Source organism: Canis lupus, chromosome 35 (assembly GCF_048164855.1).
Source record: "Canis lupus baileyi chromosome 35, mCanLup2.hap1, whole genome shotgun sequence".
In the NCBI taxonomy this organism is placed as follows: Eukaryota; Metazoa; Chordata; class Mammalia; order Carnivora; family Canidae; genus Canis; species Canis lupus.
Window position 1 is genome coordinate 4,569,827 of NC_132872.1, and position 21,485 is coordinate 4,591,311.

General features: G+C 43.7%; 1 protein-coding gene across 4 annotated transcripts in view; it reads left to right on the plus strand.

The window, feature by feature from the left end:
- Nucleotides 1-21,485, plus strand: part of MYLK (myosin light chain kinase) — a 203,680-nt gene that overhangs the window by 38,496 nt on the left and 143,699 nt on the right. Inside the window, exon 1 of one of the 4 annotated variants that reach the window (XM_072811850.1) lies at nucleotides 8,458-8,496. The exons of the other annotated variants lie outside the window; for them this stretch is intronic. Within the exon in view, the coding sequence (XP_072667951.1) occupies nucleotides 8,473-8,496 (24 nt within the window). The 5' untranslated portion in view covers nucleotides 8,458-8,472. Of the gene's footprint in view, nucleotides 1-8,457; nucleotides 8,497-21,485 lie in introns of those variants that run through there. 4 annotated transcript variants of the gene reach the window in all.

The following is a 21,485-nucleotide window of genomic DNA, read 5'->3' on the forward strand; positions in this document are numbered from 1 at the left end:
AGGACTTAACCCAAGAGGTGGAGAACCCACACCAGCTACCTACATTTGGGAACTAGTTCTTCAATTATTATAGATTATAGTTAATTCAAGACCACCAGATGTTTTTTTGTTGTTGTTGTTAAGATTTACTTATTTATTCATGAGAGACAGAGAGAGAGAGAGAGAGAGAGAGAGAGAGGCCGAGACCCAGGCAGAGGGAGAAGCAGGCTCCACGCAGGGAGCCCGAGTGGGACTCGATCCCGGGTCTCCAGGATCATGCCCTGGGCATGCTAAACCGCGGAGCCACCCGGGCTGCCCACCACCAGATGTTTGAAGAAAATATTTATACAATATAATGTCATCAAGAAAATTGTCCTGCAGGGATACCTGGGTGTCTCAGTCAGTTCAGCATCTGCCTTTGGCTCAGGTCATGATCCCAGGGTCCTGGGATCGAGCCCCACATTGGGCTGCTCCCTGCTTCTCCCTCTGCCCCTCCTCCTGCTCATGCACGTGCTCGCTCTCTCTCTCTTTCAAATAATTAAAAAAAAATTTTTTTTTAAGATTGTCCTGTTTCTAAAATCAACCCATAGACAAATTCAAAAGTGTTAGTTATAGTTACAGAACAGAAAGTAAACTGTAAGCTCTGGAAAGCCAAAAGTAAAGGAATGGTGAATGGAAGGTAGAGACGGGAAAAGAGGGAACGAGAAAACTCTAAGGACACTAATGTCCTCATCTTACACTTACAGAGTGCAAAGTGAGGAGATACCATCTAAAACAGATGGATCAAATAACATGTTCGAGTACGTGATTTAAAACTAATGACAGAGGTCAAAATGGTCAACTGATCGGCCATATACAGCACATAGACCTTTTGTGTTTGGCCAGTGGTATTCTTAAAAAATTTGAGCTAAGATTTGCAAATGGAAAGCTGACACACCAGAACTTATTTCTGAATGGCTTTGCTCACAAAGTAAGACTTGTCAGTCCTTCCACGTGGCAGCAGTTGGGCAGTGGGTGCTGCTGCCTGCATCTGAGGGCATCTCTGCCAGGTTGCTATGGTCCTCCCCATTCCTAGTCATCCCCCAATACACAGACAAGTTGTCTGCTGCCTTTTCCCTAGCCATGTTCATATTGCTAACGGGAGAGGAAAAGGTAGGCAGGGAGGGCCATGACCCTCCTTGACTCCACCTACTGCCTGTAGCTGGGTGTCCTGCCCAGACTCTGTACGCATTTGAATTCGTGATCTTGCCATCAATGTCCAATAGAAGACCTACCAATGAACATAGGACTGGCGAGGGGGAGGCAGTGTAAGTCATCGAAACTCATCACTCGTAGTGGGAATCCGCCATCTAAATCTCTAAACCCAGAAATAGACACGATGTTCTAGCTAGAATTACAGATAAGAGTGATAGGAATAGGGCAGCCGAGGTGGCTCAGAGGTTTAGCACCGCCTTCGGCCCAGGGTGTGATCCTGGGGGCCTAGGATTGAGTCTCACATCGGGCTCCCTGCATGGAGCCTGCTTCTCCCTCTGCCTGTGTCTCTGCCTCTCTCTGTGTGTCTCTCCTGAGTAAATAAATAAAATCTTTAAAAAAAAAAAAAGAATGATAAGAATAGAGAGATGACTTCAGTGGTTATATCTGGAGAGTGATACTGTTGCAGGGAGGGAAAAGAAACTTTTTGCCCTCAACTTTCACATTTTACTTTATGCACATTGCTTGAAGTTTTAAACAATAGATAGGGAAGACTTCTGCAGTTTCTAAAAAACACAATAAAATTGGCTTGATATATCTGTCTGAGTTGGTGTCCAGATTCCATTTGATAAATAGTCAAAGATGAACACTCAGTTTATGTCAAAAAAAACATAGGCAAAGTCTGGATGTGGAAAAATATACAGCACTGCATCAAAACACATTGCACAGCAGTGGGAGCGATTAAACAGAAGTTAAAGTATGTGTGTACCTGAAAACCAGCAACGTGCAAGATGCCAGGAGCTCACTGTTGACCTATGAGGAGACAAGTGAAGGTTTCCTTTGTTGGGAGCACCACTTGCCTCAGCCTTTCTGAGGCTCAGACCAACAGAATATTACAGGAACAATCAAACCATTGATATGTTTTGCCAAGAATCTGCTTTTGACACCATATTCTAACTCATTAATGGGGAAGGAAAAATTAGTTGGTACAGAGATGTTCAGAGCACTATCTAAACAAAAAAAGGAGCTAGTCTGTGCTCAAAAGGAGATGACTAAATAAACACGTCAACATGGCAGATATTGCATAATCTTGTCATTTTGGGGAGCTACATCCATCAATGGAAATGAGTATGAATGATGCAAAATGGAAAGAGATGGAGAGCAAGGACCCCGTGCACACTCTGATCCTACTGCGTAAAAGCATCTACATAATCATTACCTAAAACTGGGAAAGTACTTGGAACCATGTCAATAGACATTTTTTTTGTTATAGGTTAAGTGTATTTTTAAAATTTATTTTTAAAGATTTATTTATTTTTATTTTATTTTTTTAAAGATTTTATTTATTTATTCCTGAGAGACAGAGAGAGAGAGGCAGAGACACAGGCAGAGGGAGAAGCAGACTCTATGCAGGGAGCCTGACATGGGACTCAATCCCAGGTCTCCAGGATCAGGCCCTGGGCTGAAGGCAGGCACTAAACCGCTGAGCCATCTGGGCTGCCCTGCCATCTGGGCTGCCCATATTTTTAAATATTTATTAGAGCATGCATGCCTAGCAAGCATGAGTGGGGGGAGGATAGAGGGAGAAGGGGAGAGTATCTCAAGCAGACTCTGCCCTGAGTGCGGAGCACAACAGAGGGCTTGATCTCACAACCCTGAGATCACGTCCTGAGCTGAAACCAAGAATTGAATGCTCAGTCGGCTGCACCACCCAGTAGCCCCTAAGTGTCTGTGTGTGTGTGTGTATTTTTTTTTTTTTAATTTCACATCGATACTTTACCTATTAGGGAGTAAAAAGAAGGCTGATGCTTTCTGGATGCATCTGTCTCCTTACTAAGGAGGCTTTTAGGCACCTACTACTTTTTTCCAGTTATTATGACTATCTGCCTTGAAATGGAAACAGAGTTCTGTGGCAAGATGAGCAATGAGAGAGAGACCAAATTAGGCTCTCCTTACTCTAACTATATGCTCATGGTGGCCCAAGGGAGGAGGTATGAAGTTCCAGGTTTGGCATGGGAAAGAGAGATTTGTTACTAGAATGAGAGCAGGGGCATGGGAGGTATCAGTATGGTCTGGCATAGATACAGTTTCTGCAGGACCTGAGATGCTCACATTTCTTATAATATGCAATTTCCTTCTAACTTTAATAATTAAGATGATGCTTCCTTAAAAATTGGCTAACATGAGTTTTCTCTGTGCCCTAGAAACTGGGACTACACAGAAAAAGAGAATGTGATCCCCATCATCAACAGTCTTGCAACTAATGGGTTATCAATTTTGGTTACAGAAAATTAGACTTTTTCTCTTCTCTGAAGCCTCTTTCCGCTCACTGTGTTCTTTTCCATTGCCACGTTCTAGAAGAGTTGTATTCTGCACTCTACAATTTAGAATTTAATTAGATGATTAACATAACATGTTTGGAAAGAACACTGGACTTAGGTTCTCATTTCTCTGAAGTTGCCTTAAAACTTTCAACAAACCACTCAACCTCCCTGAGTCTCAGATTCCCTTGTATCAGATCACAAGTTAGATGTCCATTAAGGCCCTTTGCAATCTGAAGCTTTATGATTTATATACTATTGTGTGTGCTTCCTATTTCATATGCCAATTTTTTTAATTCTTAAAAAAATATTTATTTATTTATTTATTTATTTATTTATTTATTTATTTATTTGAGGGGAGGAGAGAGAGAGAGGACAAATGAGGAAAGAGTCAGAGTGAGAAACAGACTCCCCAAGAAGAAGGAAGCCCAACCCAAGACTCGATCCCAGGACCCTGGGATCATGACCTGAGTTGAAGGCAGCCATTTAACAGACTGAACCACCCAGGTGACTGTATGTCAGTTTTTTAAATACATACCCAAATCCCAGGTCCTGGTAGGTGTGTAGGAAAGAAAGATGATTTGTTCAGCCTGTGGATTTTCTGAATTTTAATCTGTTATGTCATTAATGTTCTACTTTTATTTATGGTACCCTTCAGAGTGTTTGGATTTGGTTCACTTAAAAATGTTTATTGAGCACTTTACTATAAGCCAGCCACTGTATTAGTTTAGAACGGGAAATTTTCAAGGAGGCTGGACTCTCATTTGTGAGCTTCTGTAGTATTTGGGATCTACAAAGCAGGTGGGGAGTTGAACCAAACAGTCTTGACAGTTGTTTCCATCTTTAACATTTTATTATTTTATTCAGTTCCAACATCTTGGTGTTGGAGTTTTCTTTGTATTTTGTTCTGATCATGTCTTTTTTTTTTTTTAAGATTTATTCATTAATTTGAGAGAGAGAAGAGAGAGCACACATATGCAAACAGGGGGAGGGGCAGAGGGAGACAGAGTCTCAAGCAGACTCTGTGCTGAGTGTGGAGCCCGACATGGGGCTTGATCTCACAACCCTGCAGTCACAATCAAGAGTTAGACTCTCATCCGACTGAACCACCCAGGTACCCCATGATCATGTCTTATTTTTTAAATTGAGATATAACGACATATAACATATTAGTTTCAGGTGCACAATATAATGATTCAATATCTGTATACCCTGCAAATGATCACTAGAGTAAGATTAGTTAACATCCATCACCATACATAGTTACAAGATTGTTTTTCTTGTGATTAGAACTTTTAAGATCTACTCTCTTAACAACTTTCAAATATACAATATATTATTATTATTATTTTAAAGTAAGATCCATGCAAAACATGGATGCCAAGCTTGAATTCATGACCCTGAGATCAAGACCTGAACTGTGATCAAGAGTTGGATGCGGGGATCCCTGGGTGGCTCAGCTGTTTAGCCCCTGCCTTCTGGGCTGAGCTCAGGCCCAGGGTGTGATCCTGGAGTCCCGGGATCAAGTCCCACATCGGGCTCCCTGCATGAAGCCTGCTTCTCCCTCTGCCTGTGACTCTACCTCTCTCTTTCTCTCTCTCTTTCGGTCTCATGAGTAAATAAATAAAATCTTAAAAAAAAAAAAAAAGGAAAAGGAAAAAAGAGTTGGATGCTTAACTGACTAAGCCACCCAGGTGCCTGCAATATGGTATTATTAACTGTGGTCACCCAGCTGTACATTACATCCCATGACTTACTTATTTTATTTTATTTTTAATTTTTATTTATTTATGATAGTCACAGAGAGAGAGAGAGGCAGAGACATAGGCAGAGGGAGAAGCAGGCTCCAAGCACTGGGAGCCCGATGTGGGATTCGATCTTGGGTCTCCAAGATCGCGCCCTGGGCCAAAGGCAGGCGCCAAACCGCTGCGCCACCCAGGGATCCCGACTTACTTATTTTATAACCGGAAGTTTGCACTTTTGAATGCCTTCACCCATTTCGCCTAGCTTCTACTCCCTGCCTCTGGCAACCACGTCTGTTCCTATGAGCTCGTTTTTAGATTCTACGTATTAATGAGATGATATGGTATTTGTCTTTCTCTGTCTGACTTCACTTAGCATAATACGCTCAGGTTTTATTCATGTTTTTGCAAATAACAGGATTTCCCTTTTTTTAATAGCTGAATAATATTTTCCTTACCCATTCATCCATCAGTGAAACTTCTTATTTTTCCATAATGTGCCATACATTTGTATAGCATTTTATAGTGCACAAAGCCGTTCTGGGTTTGTTAGAGGGTAGAAAGTGCTAGTTACTTCAGCTCCTGTTTCTAAGCAGCTGGGGAAAAGTAAGCAGAGTTAAATGGAATGAAATGTATGAATGAAGGCCCAGTGAATCCCAGAACATGATGCTCTCAGGGAGACCTGAATTGAAGAATTGGTCAAGTTTATTTTTTTTTAAAGATTTTATTTTTATTTATTCATGAGAGACACAGAAAGAGAGCTAGAGACATAGGCAGAGGAAGAAGCAGGCTCCCTGTGGGGAGCCTGATATGGGAGTTGACCCCAGGACCCCGGGATCACAACCTGAACCAAAGTTGGTCAAGTTTCCAATCACCTTCCCTGAGTTACATCAGCCCATCCGCTATTGGGTGGTAGAGCTGAAGAATGGCTCCCACCCCCAGGGCTGGGCTAACCTGCCAGGGCTCCCAGTGCTCCCCACTCAGCCCCTTCCAGGCTTCATCTACTGTGAGGTTCTTCTCTGAGCACTTCTCCACCCAGAAGCTTTCAGGTTTAGAGTACGGACTCCCTTCCCGACGTTCATTGTTCTCCACTATACGGGGCCAGTCCAGGGCTCTTCCTGACTGCCCTGGGACCTGGGCCCCCTGTCCCTGAGCGGGTCCTGGGCTTTGCCTCTGACATGTCATCTTTCTGCTAGAATCTGGACCCCAAATCTGTAAGAGGGCTATCCAGACTCTCTTCTGCTTCTCTCGGGGAGCCCATCCTGCTTCTTGCCCGTTATGGCCTCCTCCCTCTGAGTCACCTGAGGTCTTCTGACACTGTATATCTTTGGCTTTATGTGCTGTTTTTTTTTGTTTTTTTTGTTTTTTCTATGCTTGTCACTAGAATGAGAGAGCTCCCTTGAGAGCGATTTCTTACTCATTTTTGCGCTCTCCAGAACTTCTAGGATGGTGCCCTGCCCATGGTAGGTTTTTAGTAAGGCCTGGATAGATTGTAGCTAACAAGGATAGATTTAAATACATTGGGCCACTGTGGTCAGCCTGGTGATGCTCAGATGCCATCCTTCACAAGCATCTTTGCTTGGAAATTTGCTGGTTGTCATAGGGAACTGGTTTTTCTTAGGACTAGTGTGACAGTAGGAGGGCTGGGCTGGCAGTCAGGGGCCTGGGTGTTTGCTTCTAACTCTCTCCGGCCCCTGGGATTTCATTTTTCTCATCCATGAATGAGGAGCTCAGATCAGATGACTCCAGTGCCTCTTCCTGCTATAAAAATAAAATTTAAATGAGGTTTTAGGGTAGAGACCTAGTGGTTTCATGAGTGTGCCCCGTGCTCCATGAAGCTATGACACTTAGGAAGGCCGACTCCCGTGGCTGGTTAAATCACATGACCAAACATTCATTACGGGGAGGATGTCTGGTAGACCTGGGATAAAAATATGACAGAGAGGACCTAAAGGAGTTTCCCTACATGTAACGGATTCACATTCTCAAATAGCCAAGGCTTCAAATCCACCCGTCTACACCCACACCACGTACCGTTGAACTCTGACGTGCTGAGAAGGTAGGAAGTGAGTGTCGATGTTGCATGTCAGACTCGAAGGCTCCTTCAAGTTGAATCTCTGTCTTCCACCTCTGCTCAAGAGCCGTGTGACCTGAAAGGGAGGTGACAGTGACTGGACACCTGTGCCTTGGCAGAGTTGTCTGAGTGGTGGTGAGGTTGAAACAGGCCGCTCGTTTTCTTTCATCTGCTGGCACATGGGGTCCCTGAGCAACTCCTAAGAGATGCGGGCCCATCCCTCTCAGAAGACTCCAGCAGGGTGTAGGACGGGCCAATGACAGCGGGAGCAGGGTGGGGCCTATTGCATGCTGGCATTTGAGATGGGCAGGCACAGGCTCGGGAGGCAGGGTTGCCTGTGAAGTGTGAAGGATTTGGCTCACCCATCCCCAAACCCTGGGACGCCTGACAGGGGAGTTAAAAAAAAAAAAAAAAAAGGACCTGGAAGACAAGGAAAAGCAAATCAAATCTGGATCCTGATTTAAAAGGCATTAGGCTGAGAGGAGCCAAGCTCCTGAACATACTTTCCACAGCCTGTCATGCGGGGCTTGCATCATCCGTGAGCAGTGAGGGGAAGTTGAGGCTGTGGGGACTGGTTCCCTGGCCTGCAGCCCCCACAGCCAGGCTTCTCAGGGACAGATGCCACCTCACAGAATGCCAGAGGGCAGGGTGACCTGCCAAGGTTACGTCCAGGAAGAAGAGAGGAGACACTGGTTTCTGGAAGTCATGAACATAATGACCTAGTGCCAGTCAGCCCCACACACATAACACGAGCACTGGCACTTGACTACTGACTTACCTGGGGCAAAGCTCTTTTATAACAAAATCAAATGAGCCCACACCCCATTTCTACCCCTGCATTTTCAGCAGCCAGGGTATGGCTATTTATGGGATGAAATCTGGACACCTAGGGGCCTGAGTCATTAGTAGAGATACTGTAGAGTTGCTCTTACAAGGGGTCCATCAGAACCCACTGGGGTGCTTGAAGGCTCCCACCCTAGACCCACTGGGGTAAGACCGAGAAATCTGCATCTGAATACATCCACATCCCCTACAGGTTATTCTATAAACCACCAAAGGGGGACCATTGGAAGCAAAGGTCACAGCTGCGGGCTTTGCTGCACATTTGGGAGCGTGTGGGAGTGGCCAAAACAGTGGAAGAGGAGGCGTCACCTGCCTTGTGGGAATGATACATCTGACGATCCAGAAGGTATTCTCTTAACTGATGGGCTGCTCAAGCACATGATCGACTCATAGATTAGTGGCTCTATATTACTATACTCTGTATTTGCTTATGTACATGCGTATATATATTTAGTACATTAGCAGATGAGAGCATCTAAGCATATGCTTCATACCTAAAAAGAAAGATTTTTGCCCCTCCTCCCCAACCCCAATTTCACACCCCCCCCCCCCGGGTGCTATTACCCCCACATAAGATTAAGTTTTATAATGGTTAGGATCCTCTACTGGGATGGAGGGGGTGAGGGATCGGAAAAGAGTAAAGGGAAAAAATGGGGTAAGAATAGCACACAGAAGTGAGTGCTGTACAGTGTGTATAGTTGCTAAAGATGGGCTAGCGATCTGACTATATATAACCTTCCTAAAGATCATGATCGGGTACAAGAACCATTTTGTCCTTAAAAACTTAAACCAGTTGCTCAGGAGACGCCACCACAGGATAAGTGGTGGGAGCTCTCCAGATGGCGTGTATCTGTGGATATGTATGTATTTATCTGTGTGTAAATAAGGGGAATGATCTAGATTTTAAAGGTGGTGAAAGATGATGAAAGATTTGGGCAGAAGAGTAGAAGACCCTGGCTCTGTCACGGTCCTCTGCCCTGTGATCCTCTCCTCCCCAGAACTCAAACTGGCTTTTCCCAAAGTGGCTCAGACCTTCACCTGTTTGTTTGTTTACTTACCTCCCTCCCTCCCTCCCTCCCTCCCTCCCTCCCTCCCTCCCTCATCTCCTTTGTGGCCCTGAGCCAGGTGAGAGCCATGACCTTTCCCAAGTTTCAGGAGTAGAAGCTGCGATAAGTAGACAGGACTCCAGCTGTGGCCAAAGGTTCATTGGCTCCTCCGGGAGGCCTGGTTTACCTTGACTACTTCTTCGGAGAGCACTGGCCAGCCTGGTGCTTGTAAACATACTTGCCAAGACTCCCATGGTCATAAAACGTCAGGGCAGGGCACCAAGAACCTCTGTGCAGTGGGGTTGTGGGAAGTGTAGAAAGAATACGGGCTTTGCAGCCAAGAGATCTGGGAGTGAATTTCTTCTACTATGTTTTCTAAATGTCGTAGATGAGCTGGGAATAGTAATCCCTACCTCACACCATGGAGTGTGCCAGCACATAGTAGTTGCCTAATCAAATGATAGGACTTATACCAGTAATAGGATCGGGATCACTGGTCTGCCGTAACAGGGCCCTAAAAGTCTTGCTCTAAGAATGTTTTAAAGTAAAAAATGCAATATGCTTAAGAAAACTTAGAGAAGCAGAAGTAGGGGATCCCTGGGTGGCGCAGCGGTTTAGCGCCTGCCTTTGGCCCAGAGCGCGATCCTGGAGACCCGGGATCGAATCCCACGTCGGGCTCCCGGTGCATGGAGCCTGCTTCTCCCTCTGCCTGTGTCTCTGCCTTTCTCTCTCTCTCTCTGTGACTATCATAAATAAAAAAATTAAAAAAAAAAGAAAGAAAGCCTTTAAAAAAAAGAAAAGAAAAGCAGAAGTAGGAAAAAAAAGGTTAAAGCCATCACAGTTCCCCCTTGCTATAGAGTCACTATTATAATTTGTTTGATGGTTCTTGTGTTTCTTTGCTAAGCTGAGGATTTCTTTTTGTTGTCAACATAGGGATAACTGTAGTATTCATAGGGGCAGGGGTCAGACTTGATTTTGAATTCAGGCCTGTCCTTTACTAGCTGTGACCTTGGGTAATTTGCCTACTTACTCTCGAAGTCCCTTTCCTATCTATAAAATAAGGATACTAACCTCCCATATTGTGGCATTGTTTAAAGTGCATTTGCTTCATACAGTCATATAATAAATCATTAATAACCTGTAGTCATAATTAAAATCATTCATACTATTTTGTATCCTGCCAAAATAGTTTTTTTTTTTTCCACCCAACATCTCATCTTTCAAACCGCTGTTAACATAGTTTTAATGCTATTCCATTAAATTTGATATACTGCTATGTACTGAGTCATTCCTCCACCGGTGGTTATTTAGATGATTTTTAATATTTCCTTTTATAGATTGGATTCTGGTGAACATCTTGGTATATGAAGCCTTCAGTTCCATGTTTAATATTATTTTCTTGGGTTTGGTTAGTTTACAGTAGGGGGATTAGTGGAAAAAAGGCTGGGGCGCTTTTAAATTCCAGTACTTTCTGAAAGGCTAGCCTTTGGCTTGCACTGCCATCAGTAAGGGATGAGAGAGAGCACCAGTTTCCATGGCCCATCTGCTCCTTGATCTGCGACATGCACACTCGGATTGTCTGCTTACATGCCCTCCCACCAGCGTCTTCCTGCCTCAGCTTACTGTCTGGTTCTCCCTATGTCTGCCAAACTGCTCTCCAAGCCAGACTCCTTCCCGGGGCCCCAGTCTGCATCTGTCCTCTGGCTTCACCTCCTGGTGCTGGCTTCTGTGTCCTGGTGTCAGATGCTGACTAGAGAGGGCTGGGATAGCTCTCGTAGTTTCAAGCTCAGAGATTCCTCCAACCACACAGGCTCAAGTCTTGAATTACAATTTGTTCTTCTTTTTCTCTTTTCCTCTCCACACATCAGATCTTGCCCTGCATATCCACTAATTTTCATCTTTCCATTGGAATCATCTCCTTATTCAGAGCATATTTGTCAATATGTCTTCATTGGGTCCCAGACAAGGAGCCCTTAGGGGTGGACACTGCCTTCCACGCAGCAGATAGGGGGCTTCCTCAGGTAGGGTCCATGTCTTCTTTTTTTTTCTTTTTTTGGTTCCATGTCTTCTGTACTGACCTAGGCATGCAGCACATGCTGTACTAGGACCTGTGAGACATGAAACACTGAAGACTGTGTTCTTGTTCTTTGCGTTGATGCAGCCTGATTGAAGTGACACCATGTGCACACATGTGACTTGCACATAACTTGTGTAAGACTTGCTATGTTGACTCTGTCCTCTCTATTCCCCTTGTAAAAGTAGGTACTCCCTGAGTGGAGACTGGTCCTTCATTGTCTTTGCATCTCCTACAAATGTCTGGCACGGTACCTGGGAAGGTTTCTCCATAAGCCTTTGTTGAGTGATGAATGAGCAAACACCAGTTACTGAACAAAACCCTATGCTCTCTGGCCAGAGTATAAAATACTATAAAATATGTGACCAACGCTATAGGCAAGAAGCATTCCCAAGACCTCACAGAGAAGGTGGGATCCATCTTAGGCTGTTCCAGGAGTCATTAATTTATTCAGTCATGAAATAAGATGTGGTGCTTAATTATGCTCTCAAGAATATTCCCTGGGTGGGTGGGGGGCGCTGATGAAAAATCTTATCAGAAGCCTAGGTGGTATTGGAATAGTTTTTTGATGTCTGGAACTTTCTTGCCTGTGGTCCTATTACTCCCTGAAAGGCTATAGTGGAAAAAGCATGAATTTGGGTATCTTATACTAATAAATTAAGCTGCTCTGACTTTCAGTTGTCTTACCTGTAAACTTAACATAGTACTACTGACCTTCCAGGGCGCCTGGGGGGATCAAATGTAGTGATGTGTGCGAGTGGGGCCAGGTGTCCATCCCCTTCGTCCCGTGTAGCAGGAGTAGGAGTGGTAACTGCCTTGGAAGGCCTCTGCTCTGGTCTCCAGTGACCCTACAGAAGCATCGTAACCCTGGCCTGACCTGTCTGTAGGTTGCTTAGGAGAGGAGCTGAGGAGTGACAAGAAAAAGGTTTCGTGTGCAGTTCATGAGTTAAGAGAATATCACTTCATTGTGGGCTTGATGGAAAACATTATGTGAGGTTGGTTCAGATCTTTCCAGAGGTCTGCCAGCAACCTCAGAAGTGGAGCCTTATTGAAAACAGCTGGGAGGAGGCTGGCGCCCAGCCTCTCCTTGCTTTTCCCTGCCCTGGATCTGGGCCGCTCTGTGGATGCAGCTCAGGCCCGGGACTCTGCCAAGGGCCCCGGCGGCCCCGGCTGGGGACTCGGCTGGGGACGGCGGCGGCTCTGCCCGGCTGCAGACTCCAGCTCAAAGGTTGAAACCAGTTAAACCAGAAGGGACTTGGCCGGGCCTGCCGGTCAGTGTTTCTTTCAGGGCTTGCAGTTAAGCACGGACTCCAGTCCTTGCAGGATGAGTTAACCGTTGCGAGGTTCTCTGGGCAGAGGCAGGGGCTGTCTGCTGGGCGAGTGGCACATGGACTCTGTTGTCCTTTGAAGTCGCCTCAGCCGTCCTGCGGGGCTCCAGCTAGGGAATGAGGACACCGTTCCAAGCACCCGTGTGCAAGCCTCAGCCCCGGGGCCAGGGCCTTCCCCGGAGCCTGCTGCTTGCTCGGCTGCAGCCGCAGCCCCTTTCATCTTATTCCAGTTGGTCACCACCCACGCCCATTTCAGCCGAATTTTCTTCAAGTAGGACATGCCATCCTCTCAGTTTTCCTTTCTGTGGGGGCTTCTAGTCACAGCAAGTCCCTTTCTTAATTTACTTTCGTGAAAGCGTGCTCCTAGCAAATTTGCATAATTTGAACCTCACTAAGTTAGTTTTTCACCTGTTTTGGTGCTTTTCCTTTTTCTTTTTTTTTTTTTTTTTGGTTTTGGTGCTTTTCAAGAAAGTATAATACATTCATCATAAAGATGAAAATTGGAAATACAGAAAACATGGAAAAGCAAATAATCCACCACTAGAGATAACAGCTTTTACATTTTTTTGTAAAAAAAAAACTTCTGAGTTTTTTATGATAGGAAGAAAGTATATGGTTATAAATATAGTATACATATTAAACTATGGTTTGTAAGCTCCCTTTTTACTTCTTATTTAATGAGTGTTTTCTTTTATGCCTCAAGATTATAATTTTTAATAATGTTGAGTATTTTATCTTATTGTTTTTAAGTATTTTAAATAAACTATATTCGGCCTTGGGTTTCTAATATTTAATCTTTTAAAGAACTTAAATTTTATCATCATGGACATCTTTGGTAATTCCTAAGACAGATATTAGACCTAGTGAATCTTTTTAAGTCTTTTGATAGCTATTTCCAAATTGTGAAGATAGCTGTATAAGATCAGCATTACTATGCTAATTTTATAGGTAAGAAAAATGAAGCTCAAATTGTTACCCTCACATCGCACCACTTAAGAATTTTTATTTTCCCCCTACTCCCATAAGTGCTAGTAATCACTTTAACTATTAAGTTAGCATGCTCTAATGAAAGGTATCACATTTTATTTTACATTTGTCATCACTTTTAAATGAAACATTTTTTGTATATCTGGCTGTCTCATGAACTTCTTGTTCATATCCTTTGCTTTTTCATTTATGTGTTCTTTTTATTTAGTCTTAAAGACATTTTGCATGTTAAAAACCTCACCTTTATATTCTGTGTATAATTTCAATATTTTTAGTTTGATGCCTTTTAATTTTGGTTAGAATTTTACTTTTGAAAAAAAGAATTTTACTTCTGTACAAAGTTCTAAATTTATGAGGTCACATATCTTTATGGTTTCTGCCATTGGTGTCAAGCTTGGAATCTCTAAGATTATATCTGTATTTCTTTTACTTTTAATATTTCAAACAAAATGGATGTTTCTGTGTATAGTGTGAGATAGGGATCCTAAATATGATTTTTCCCCCAAATGATCCATGTTTAATAATCTTTATTTCTCCCATTCATCTAAAGCCACTTTTATCATATACTGGTCTCACGTATAGAATTTATTTTAGGATTTTCTGGACTGTTTTATTAACCAATATGTATATTCTTGTTTCAGAACCAGAATGGTTTTAATTATTGTAGCTTTTTAACATTTCCATATCTAATAGTGTAATCTCACTGATTACTTTTAATCCAAGGGCAGAGTTTTCAGTGTTTATTTTAAACTTCTCATAAGTTGTTTAGAAACTTTTAAAACTTTCATCATATGGGAACGTTGCACTTCCTAAGTTTATTCCTGGATGAAGTGTGACTGTGTGTATACTTTTTCTAACTGGTAATAGCTACTGGATATGAAAACAATCTTACTTTTTGAGTGGTTAGTTTATAAGAGGCTAAAGCCAATATCAGAGGACATGTAGCCTTTAATACTTCTACTGTTGAACAAAAAATACTAAAAATGAACAAACCAAGTTTTCAACTCACAAAATCAAAGAATAGAACAAACCAAAGGAAAGCAGAAGCAGGATATTTATAAGAGGAGAAATAACTTCATTATAAAGTAGGAAAATGATATTAATTAATACATTTAAGGACCAGTCTTGGAAATAAGAAATAGCCAAACCCAACCAGGCCAACCAACGAAAAATACAAAATTTAGAAATGAGACTCTGACCACTGATCTGGAGTTGACAAAAATGAGATTTTCATGTTCAACTTTGATAATACATTTGAAAATCTTGAAAGAAACAGATTTTGTTTTCTAATAAAATAGGAATTGCCAAAATTGAGTAAAAGAGAAACTGAAAATGTGAAAAGTTCAGTATAAGAAACTGGAAAGGTTGAGGAAATACCTCCTGAAAACATACTAGATCCAGACAGCCTTGGGAGTAAATTTATGAAACTCTTCATAAAACATATCATTCCAAGGTCTGTATTTGTAGGACGAAGCTTATTTATAGTGTAAATGGAATATTTCTTTCGTGTTCTCTCTCACCTTAATGTATTCAGTTCTGCTAAATTCTTAGAAAACTGGGATTTGGGTCAGAAGGCACCCCTTGATGACATCCCAGCCAGATGGTTCTCTAGCCTCCTTATGGACACTTATGTGGATGGGGATCCACAATGTTACACTTGGTCCCTTTCCTTATTTAGGCACCGTTATCCCTCCTTGTATGATCCAAAAATCTACCTCTCTGTATGTTGGACCTACACAACATAGAGAGTCTTTTATACAAGAGCTCTGTATATATTAAAGACCCTTCTATATTAATACCCGTCTTTTGATGTGTTTTAAGTGTTTTAAGTCAGTTTTAGTGTGTTTTAAGTGTTTTGAGTCAGGCTAAGTATAACTACTTCTATCAATGAATCCTTATGTTCCCTCAATAAGTATCTGTTGAGTACCTGCAAGGTGCCAGCTGGGCATTGATCACCTCATAGATCCATGAGCCCTGTCATCAATGTCCTATTAACATGAGGCACTTGTACCTGGAAGCATTCTGTTAGTGTTGGTTAGGTGGAACAGGACAGCCTTCTCCTCACTTGGACACCGTGCTGTGGTAACGTGGCTTGAAGGCGAATAATGTTTAGATAGGAGACTCTTGCCTGCTCCTGTTACATGGAAGCTGCCCCCACCTCTGATTTTGTCTAGTTGAGGATTTAGAACCTTCCCATGACTTGTTCTCTTTTCATTTCTTTTTATTTGGACCTTTGTTCCTTTAGAAGGTTGATTCTGTGAGCTAACATGTTATGTGCCACCATATTGATGCCAACTTCAGTTCTCCTGAGCAGACTTGTCATCTTCATTTAAGTCATTAATAAGAATGTTGATGCAAAGGAGAACTATGGCGTCCTGGGACCTACCAGAGAGACTGTGTCATTAATTTAAAAATACCCATGGATTCCCTACTGTGTACCAAGCAGGATGCCAAGTTGGTGATTCATTGGGGAACCAAACCATTATAGTTCTTTCCATAGGCAGATACAGGCTAGTGCTGAGACAGATAAGAATAACCATACATAGAATGAACTGCAAACTGTGATGAGACCATGAAGGAAGAACACACAGTGCCATGAGAGTGCAACAGCATGCCTTTGTTTGGGAAATCAAGAAAGGTGTCTCTGAGATGACACATGAGCTGGAAGAGAAGAGAAATTAGTCAACCATCCACTCAGTAGTGGATTTAGTAGCCACGGTGGGCATGGAGAAAACTTCAAAAGAGGTGTAATGTCTAGATCCTCCTCTTGAGTAACACAAAGTCTAAAAAGGAATTATGCCAAATGTGCCTGGAATAAACAGAAGTGTAACCTGTGTTAATAGTATAGGTGCTGTCATCCCAGATTGTTGTGAGCCATTCTGACTTACAATATTCTCATTTTTTCCAGTAAAGTCATCCAAATACCCTTGGAGCTCCAGTATTTTAATGTTGAAACTTTTAGAACACCGACTACTTCTTGCACCTGGAGGCTGCCCATAAATCTCCTGTCAGATAATGTGTCCTGATTTTATGGAAAATATGGTCACTGTGCTTGCTGTAGGGCAGAAAGAAATATGAAAGGTGATGTAATGGTGATTAGTTGCCCCAGATTTTCTGAGACAGGACTGATTTTCAACAGTCTGTATTGTGATCAGATAAGTGTCTGCTGGTTTTAAAGATGTAGTCACTTTAGATAATACCATAAGTGCAGGAGGTAGGGAGGTGAGGGCTGGATGGGGGAAGAGACTTTCTGCAGAGGGAGTGAGTGGTCCTGGGGACATGGTGGAGAAGGGAAGGATGGAGCGTCTTGGATTTGTTCCTCTCTTGCTTCCACCAGCCGTGCATATTGCTAGGATGTCTATCCTGTTCACCTAACAGTATGTGGGGAGTGTTTTTGAAAGGACGGAATTAGGAGGATAAGGCTGATGTATGACACATCCTGTAGACAAATAGAAATAAAACTACAAGGATCACCTTTTGCAACAGGGAGCTAACTGAGAATTGGCAGTGTTGGCATTTAGCACGGACTTCGGGATATTTTCTGGGTTTTGTAAATAAGCACTATCAACTTGTGGCCAGGGGTCAGGAGTAGCAGTGGCCTGAGCCCTGAGGGCTGTTAGGGGTCTTTGCCTTAGAGCAGGCCTTGGTGACTCGTGCCGGTCAGGGTTTCCTTTGTGCCATGACTCTTCCCCTCAGATGACCCAGCTGGGCAGTCAGAGCCGAGAATTCTCTGCCATGGCCGGCAATAGTGGCTTGCACCCTGGTGGCAGCCCCTGCCAGGGGCAGCAAAATCAGTTCAAAAGAAGCTAAGGGCCAAAGCAGCATCGGTTTTTTCCACTTCTCCTTGTCCAGCAAGAGGAAGGAAAAAATACCAACCTTGGAAATGGGACCCTGGCCCTGGCCCCAGCTGTGAGGCTCTTAAAACAGAAACCGGCTTTGGAATAAACACCGCTCTCATGCTTGCGTCCTGCAGCGAGCTGAGAGCCAGGAGCCCCTGGCCCCAGGCAAGCCCGTTCCTTCTGCACTTAGAATGGCCTGGCTCCTCTCCTCCTCCAGGACAAGAACCCGCGACCTGTTCAAGGCTGTGGTGGGCTCCAGTGTTGGCAGACAGGCAGGCAGTGTTGCAGGAGTTCGCAGGGTCTGGGGCCTCCCTGAGCAGGTGAGTGGTGGCGGTGGAAGGAGCTAAGCTTTTCTTGGCTCAAGTGGACTCTCTAGGGACACGACAAGTTTCTAGAGCCTTCCTGTGCCCACCTGAAGATGATCTTCCCACGGGACCAACACCACCCATTCCTACCCTTTCCCCTCAGGCCCAGAGGTGACTACAGCTGACTTGCTTCCAGCAATAAAGGCCTTATGTAGGGTCACGCTGGTGCCAGCACATCCACCCACTTTTCACAGCTGCTCAGGCTCGCATTCTCTGAGCTGGATGGCCTCTGCACCTCGTACCTACACTGAGGCAGGGGAGAGTACTGCCTACAGACTCCTTGACCCAGATTAGTAACGGGAGCTTTTATCTAATGATGGCACTTTTTTCATTTCTTCCAGTTCTCTATGACAAGAAAAGAGCAGATGCCCAAGTTTTATGTAGATGGCCCGTTCACCATCCTCCTTCAATTAGGAATGTTCTAGGGGTGGGGGGAGAAGCCCTATTTGGGCTACAGAGAGCTCCCAGTAGCTCCCCCCTTGAGCTTCTCTTATAATAGTCCATGAAATGGACTGGCTTCGCATCCCCCTCCACCAGCCAGGGATTGGCCAGGCCAAAGCAGGTTTCCCTGACCCTGTTCACGGGCTCTGGGGAGCAGGAGGTGCCTTGCCTTCTAGTTGGTGACTATAGCTGCCATTCGTGGCATTGGCCTCCTCTGGGAATGAACATGCTGGGTGCCAGGACTAGGCCCCAGTCCCATGGATCTTTGAGGATCACATAGTTGAAAGGGACATTGACAGGAGGGGCGGGGGGGGGGGGAGGAAAGTTTGAGTTTCATTTTTGCTAAATAACTGGGCAGCTTTTCCCTCCCTTTTTTCCAGATGCTTCTTCAGAAAAGAAATTTCAGTGGCTTAGACTGGAAAGTCTAAATGTGCTTTAAATGTGTATTTTGAACTCGGACTCAAACCCCTTTGGTATCCTCCTGCCCCTAACACGCCACCAGCAAACACCCAGAGAAGCACCACATGCATAAGCTTGCTCGCAAGAGGACCTCATCTGAGGGTCTTGCCAATTGTCTTGCCAATTGTTTTTTTTCTCTCTCTCTCTCTCTCTCTCTCTATCCTGTGTCCCTTGGGGCCCTGACCTAAAATCCCTGAACAGCTTGTGCAAGAACTTCACTGTGGAATGGATTAAGCAGAAGTAGCTAAGGAGAACTGCTCTGGTTAAACTGGAGCTGTCTGTGCAGAGAGGTTCAGAGAAGTAGAGGGAGCCCCAGGGCCCTGCCAGCCTGCCCTTGCACCACTGTGGCCTGGGATCCTCCCTGGTTCATGGGGCCTCTCTCTTAGCCCATCCTACCATGGGGTCCCTGATGGGCTGCCAGAAGGAACCCAGCCCTCTCAGTCCCTGGGCCCAGCTCCCTGTGACAGAGTGCCATACTGGAAGGTGGCACTTCCAGGGATTCCCTGCTCAGCTAGCAGCACACACCTACAGAGCTCCTCCCTCTCCACCACACTCCCACAGTCCTCCATGCAAGCCTCTTTTGTGGCACTGACTGTGCACACTCTGGCAGGTTGCATACCCCTGTCATCTGGCACCGGGAGCACTCCTGGGTGGAGAACCTGCTATGTTCATCTTATTTCCTGGCCCAGAGAGAAAGCGTATGTGGCAGGAACTAAGTGGGCAAGGATGGAGCGGAGCAGAAATAGGCAGGGACCAGGTCTCGCAGGGCCTTGTGATTAGATTTTATGCTTATACTTTTATACAGTGAAAAGCCATTGGAAATTTTTTATTTTTTTAAAAGATTTTATGTATTTATTCACAGAGAGACACAGAGAGAGAGGCAGGGACACAGGCAGAGGGAGAAGCAGGCTCCCTGCGGGGAGCCCGATGTGGGACTCGATCCCGGGACCCCAGGATCACAACCTGAGCCAAAAGCAGATGCTCAACCACTAAGCCACCCAGGTACCCCCATTGGAAAATTTTTAAATAGAGGAGTGACTTTGGTCTGAATGTCATTTTTTTTCAAATGTCTATTTCTTGGTTTTAATACTTAACATAAAGCTCTTGTGTTATAGGCAATGTAGTGTTTGGCAAGGGAAAAACTTAAAGATATTCGAAACAAAATAGAATTAGAAATAAATCAGGAAAAGACTCATTGATTTTTTTTTTTTTTACTGTGTAAAATGTACATGGCGTAAACTTGGCCATTTTAACCATGCTTAAGTGTCCAGTTCAGTGGCATTAAGTGCATTCACCCTCTTGTGCAACCATTACCACCACCCATTTTCCCAAACTTTTTTCACCTTATGAACCTGAAACTCTTTACACAATAACAATATTCCTCATCCTCCCTCCTCCTACCCCAGCAACCACCATTCTATTTTCTGTCTCCATGAATTTGACTATTCTGCGCACCTCCTAAAAAAGTAGAGTCAAGTAGTATTTGTCCTTTTGTGCCTGGCTTACTTCATTCAGCATGTCTTCTGGGTTCATTCACTGTGTCGTGTGTCAGAATTTCCTTCCTTTTTAAGGCTGAATAATATTCCGTTTTACATATGTACCACATTTTGTTTTTTGTGTTTGTCTGTTAATGGGCGCTTGGTGGCTTCCCCCTTTTGTCTATTCTGAATAATGCTGCCATGAACCGTACTCAAGTGCTTGTTTTCAGTTCCTTGGACTTTATACCCAGAAGTGGAACTGCTAGGTCATAGGGTAGCTCTATTTTTTATTTTTTGAGGACCCTCCATACTATTTTCCACAGTAGCTGCACCAGTTTGCATTCCTACCAACAGTGCACAGGGATTCTAGTTTCTCCTCGCCAACACTTGTTATTTTCTGTATTTTCTGTTGTGGCTTTTTTTTTTTTTTTAATGACCATCTTTAAAATGTGTTTTTATAAAAAGAAAATGAAAATTATAAAATTATAAGCAGCAGCAGAGAGATGTCAGCAGGCTGATGAACAATGGAAAGTGAATAGATGATTGGCTGGCTTGGGTTTAAAGCATCTTGTGTTGTGCTGTGCCTGTAGTTCGGGGAATGGACAACAAGGAAAAGAAGTCAGCTTGTGCTGGAGAGTTCCTAAATGACTGAGGAATTGAAGGTATCAAGCACTTTCAAAACCTAGGTTGTAGAGTAGAGCTGAAAACTGGAGGGTTGCTGGTAGACAGGTGTAATTTCCGTGTCCCCAACACCACCACCAAAGCAGCAAGAGTCTCCTTTATAGAAACGGATCATCTCAAGAGAGAAGATCCACAGATATTGATAGTTGAGGGTTTTTACCCAATCACTTTACTGGAAGGTCCCACACATTGACAAGGCCCCACCTGTGTGCCTGGATCTTTTTATTTCTTCACATATGAGAAACCAGTGAAGGATCATCAGATGCTTAAGGGAAGCCTCCGTTATGAAAGAGACAAAAAGAATAAAAAAAGGAACCAAGTAGAAATACACACCACAGAAAACAGAACACGTTAAGGAAATTTTATCTTCCCTTAGAGATAAGGTATTACTTCCATTAAACAAGAAGAGGATATTATTCAAAACAGCTTTGAAGAGCCGAAAAAGAAAGAGGTTTTTGAAGTTGGTGATAGTCAAAATGGTAACTTCAATAAACTGGAAGATAAAACAAGGAAAGCTCCTGTAGAGAACAAAAATAGGGAAGAGGAAAATAAGTGAGAAAAGAAATGTAGAAGGTCATCTAGTTGGGCTAATATCCAACTCACAAGAGTTCCATAAAAAGAACATTAAAAAAAAAAA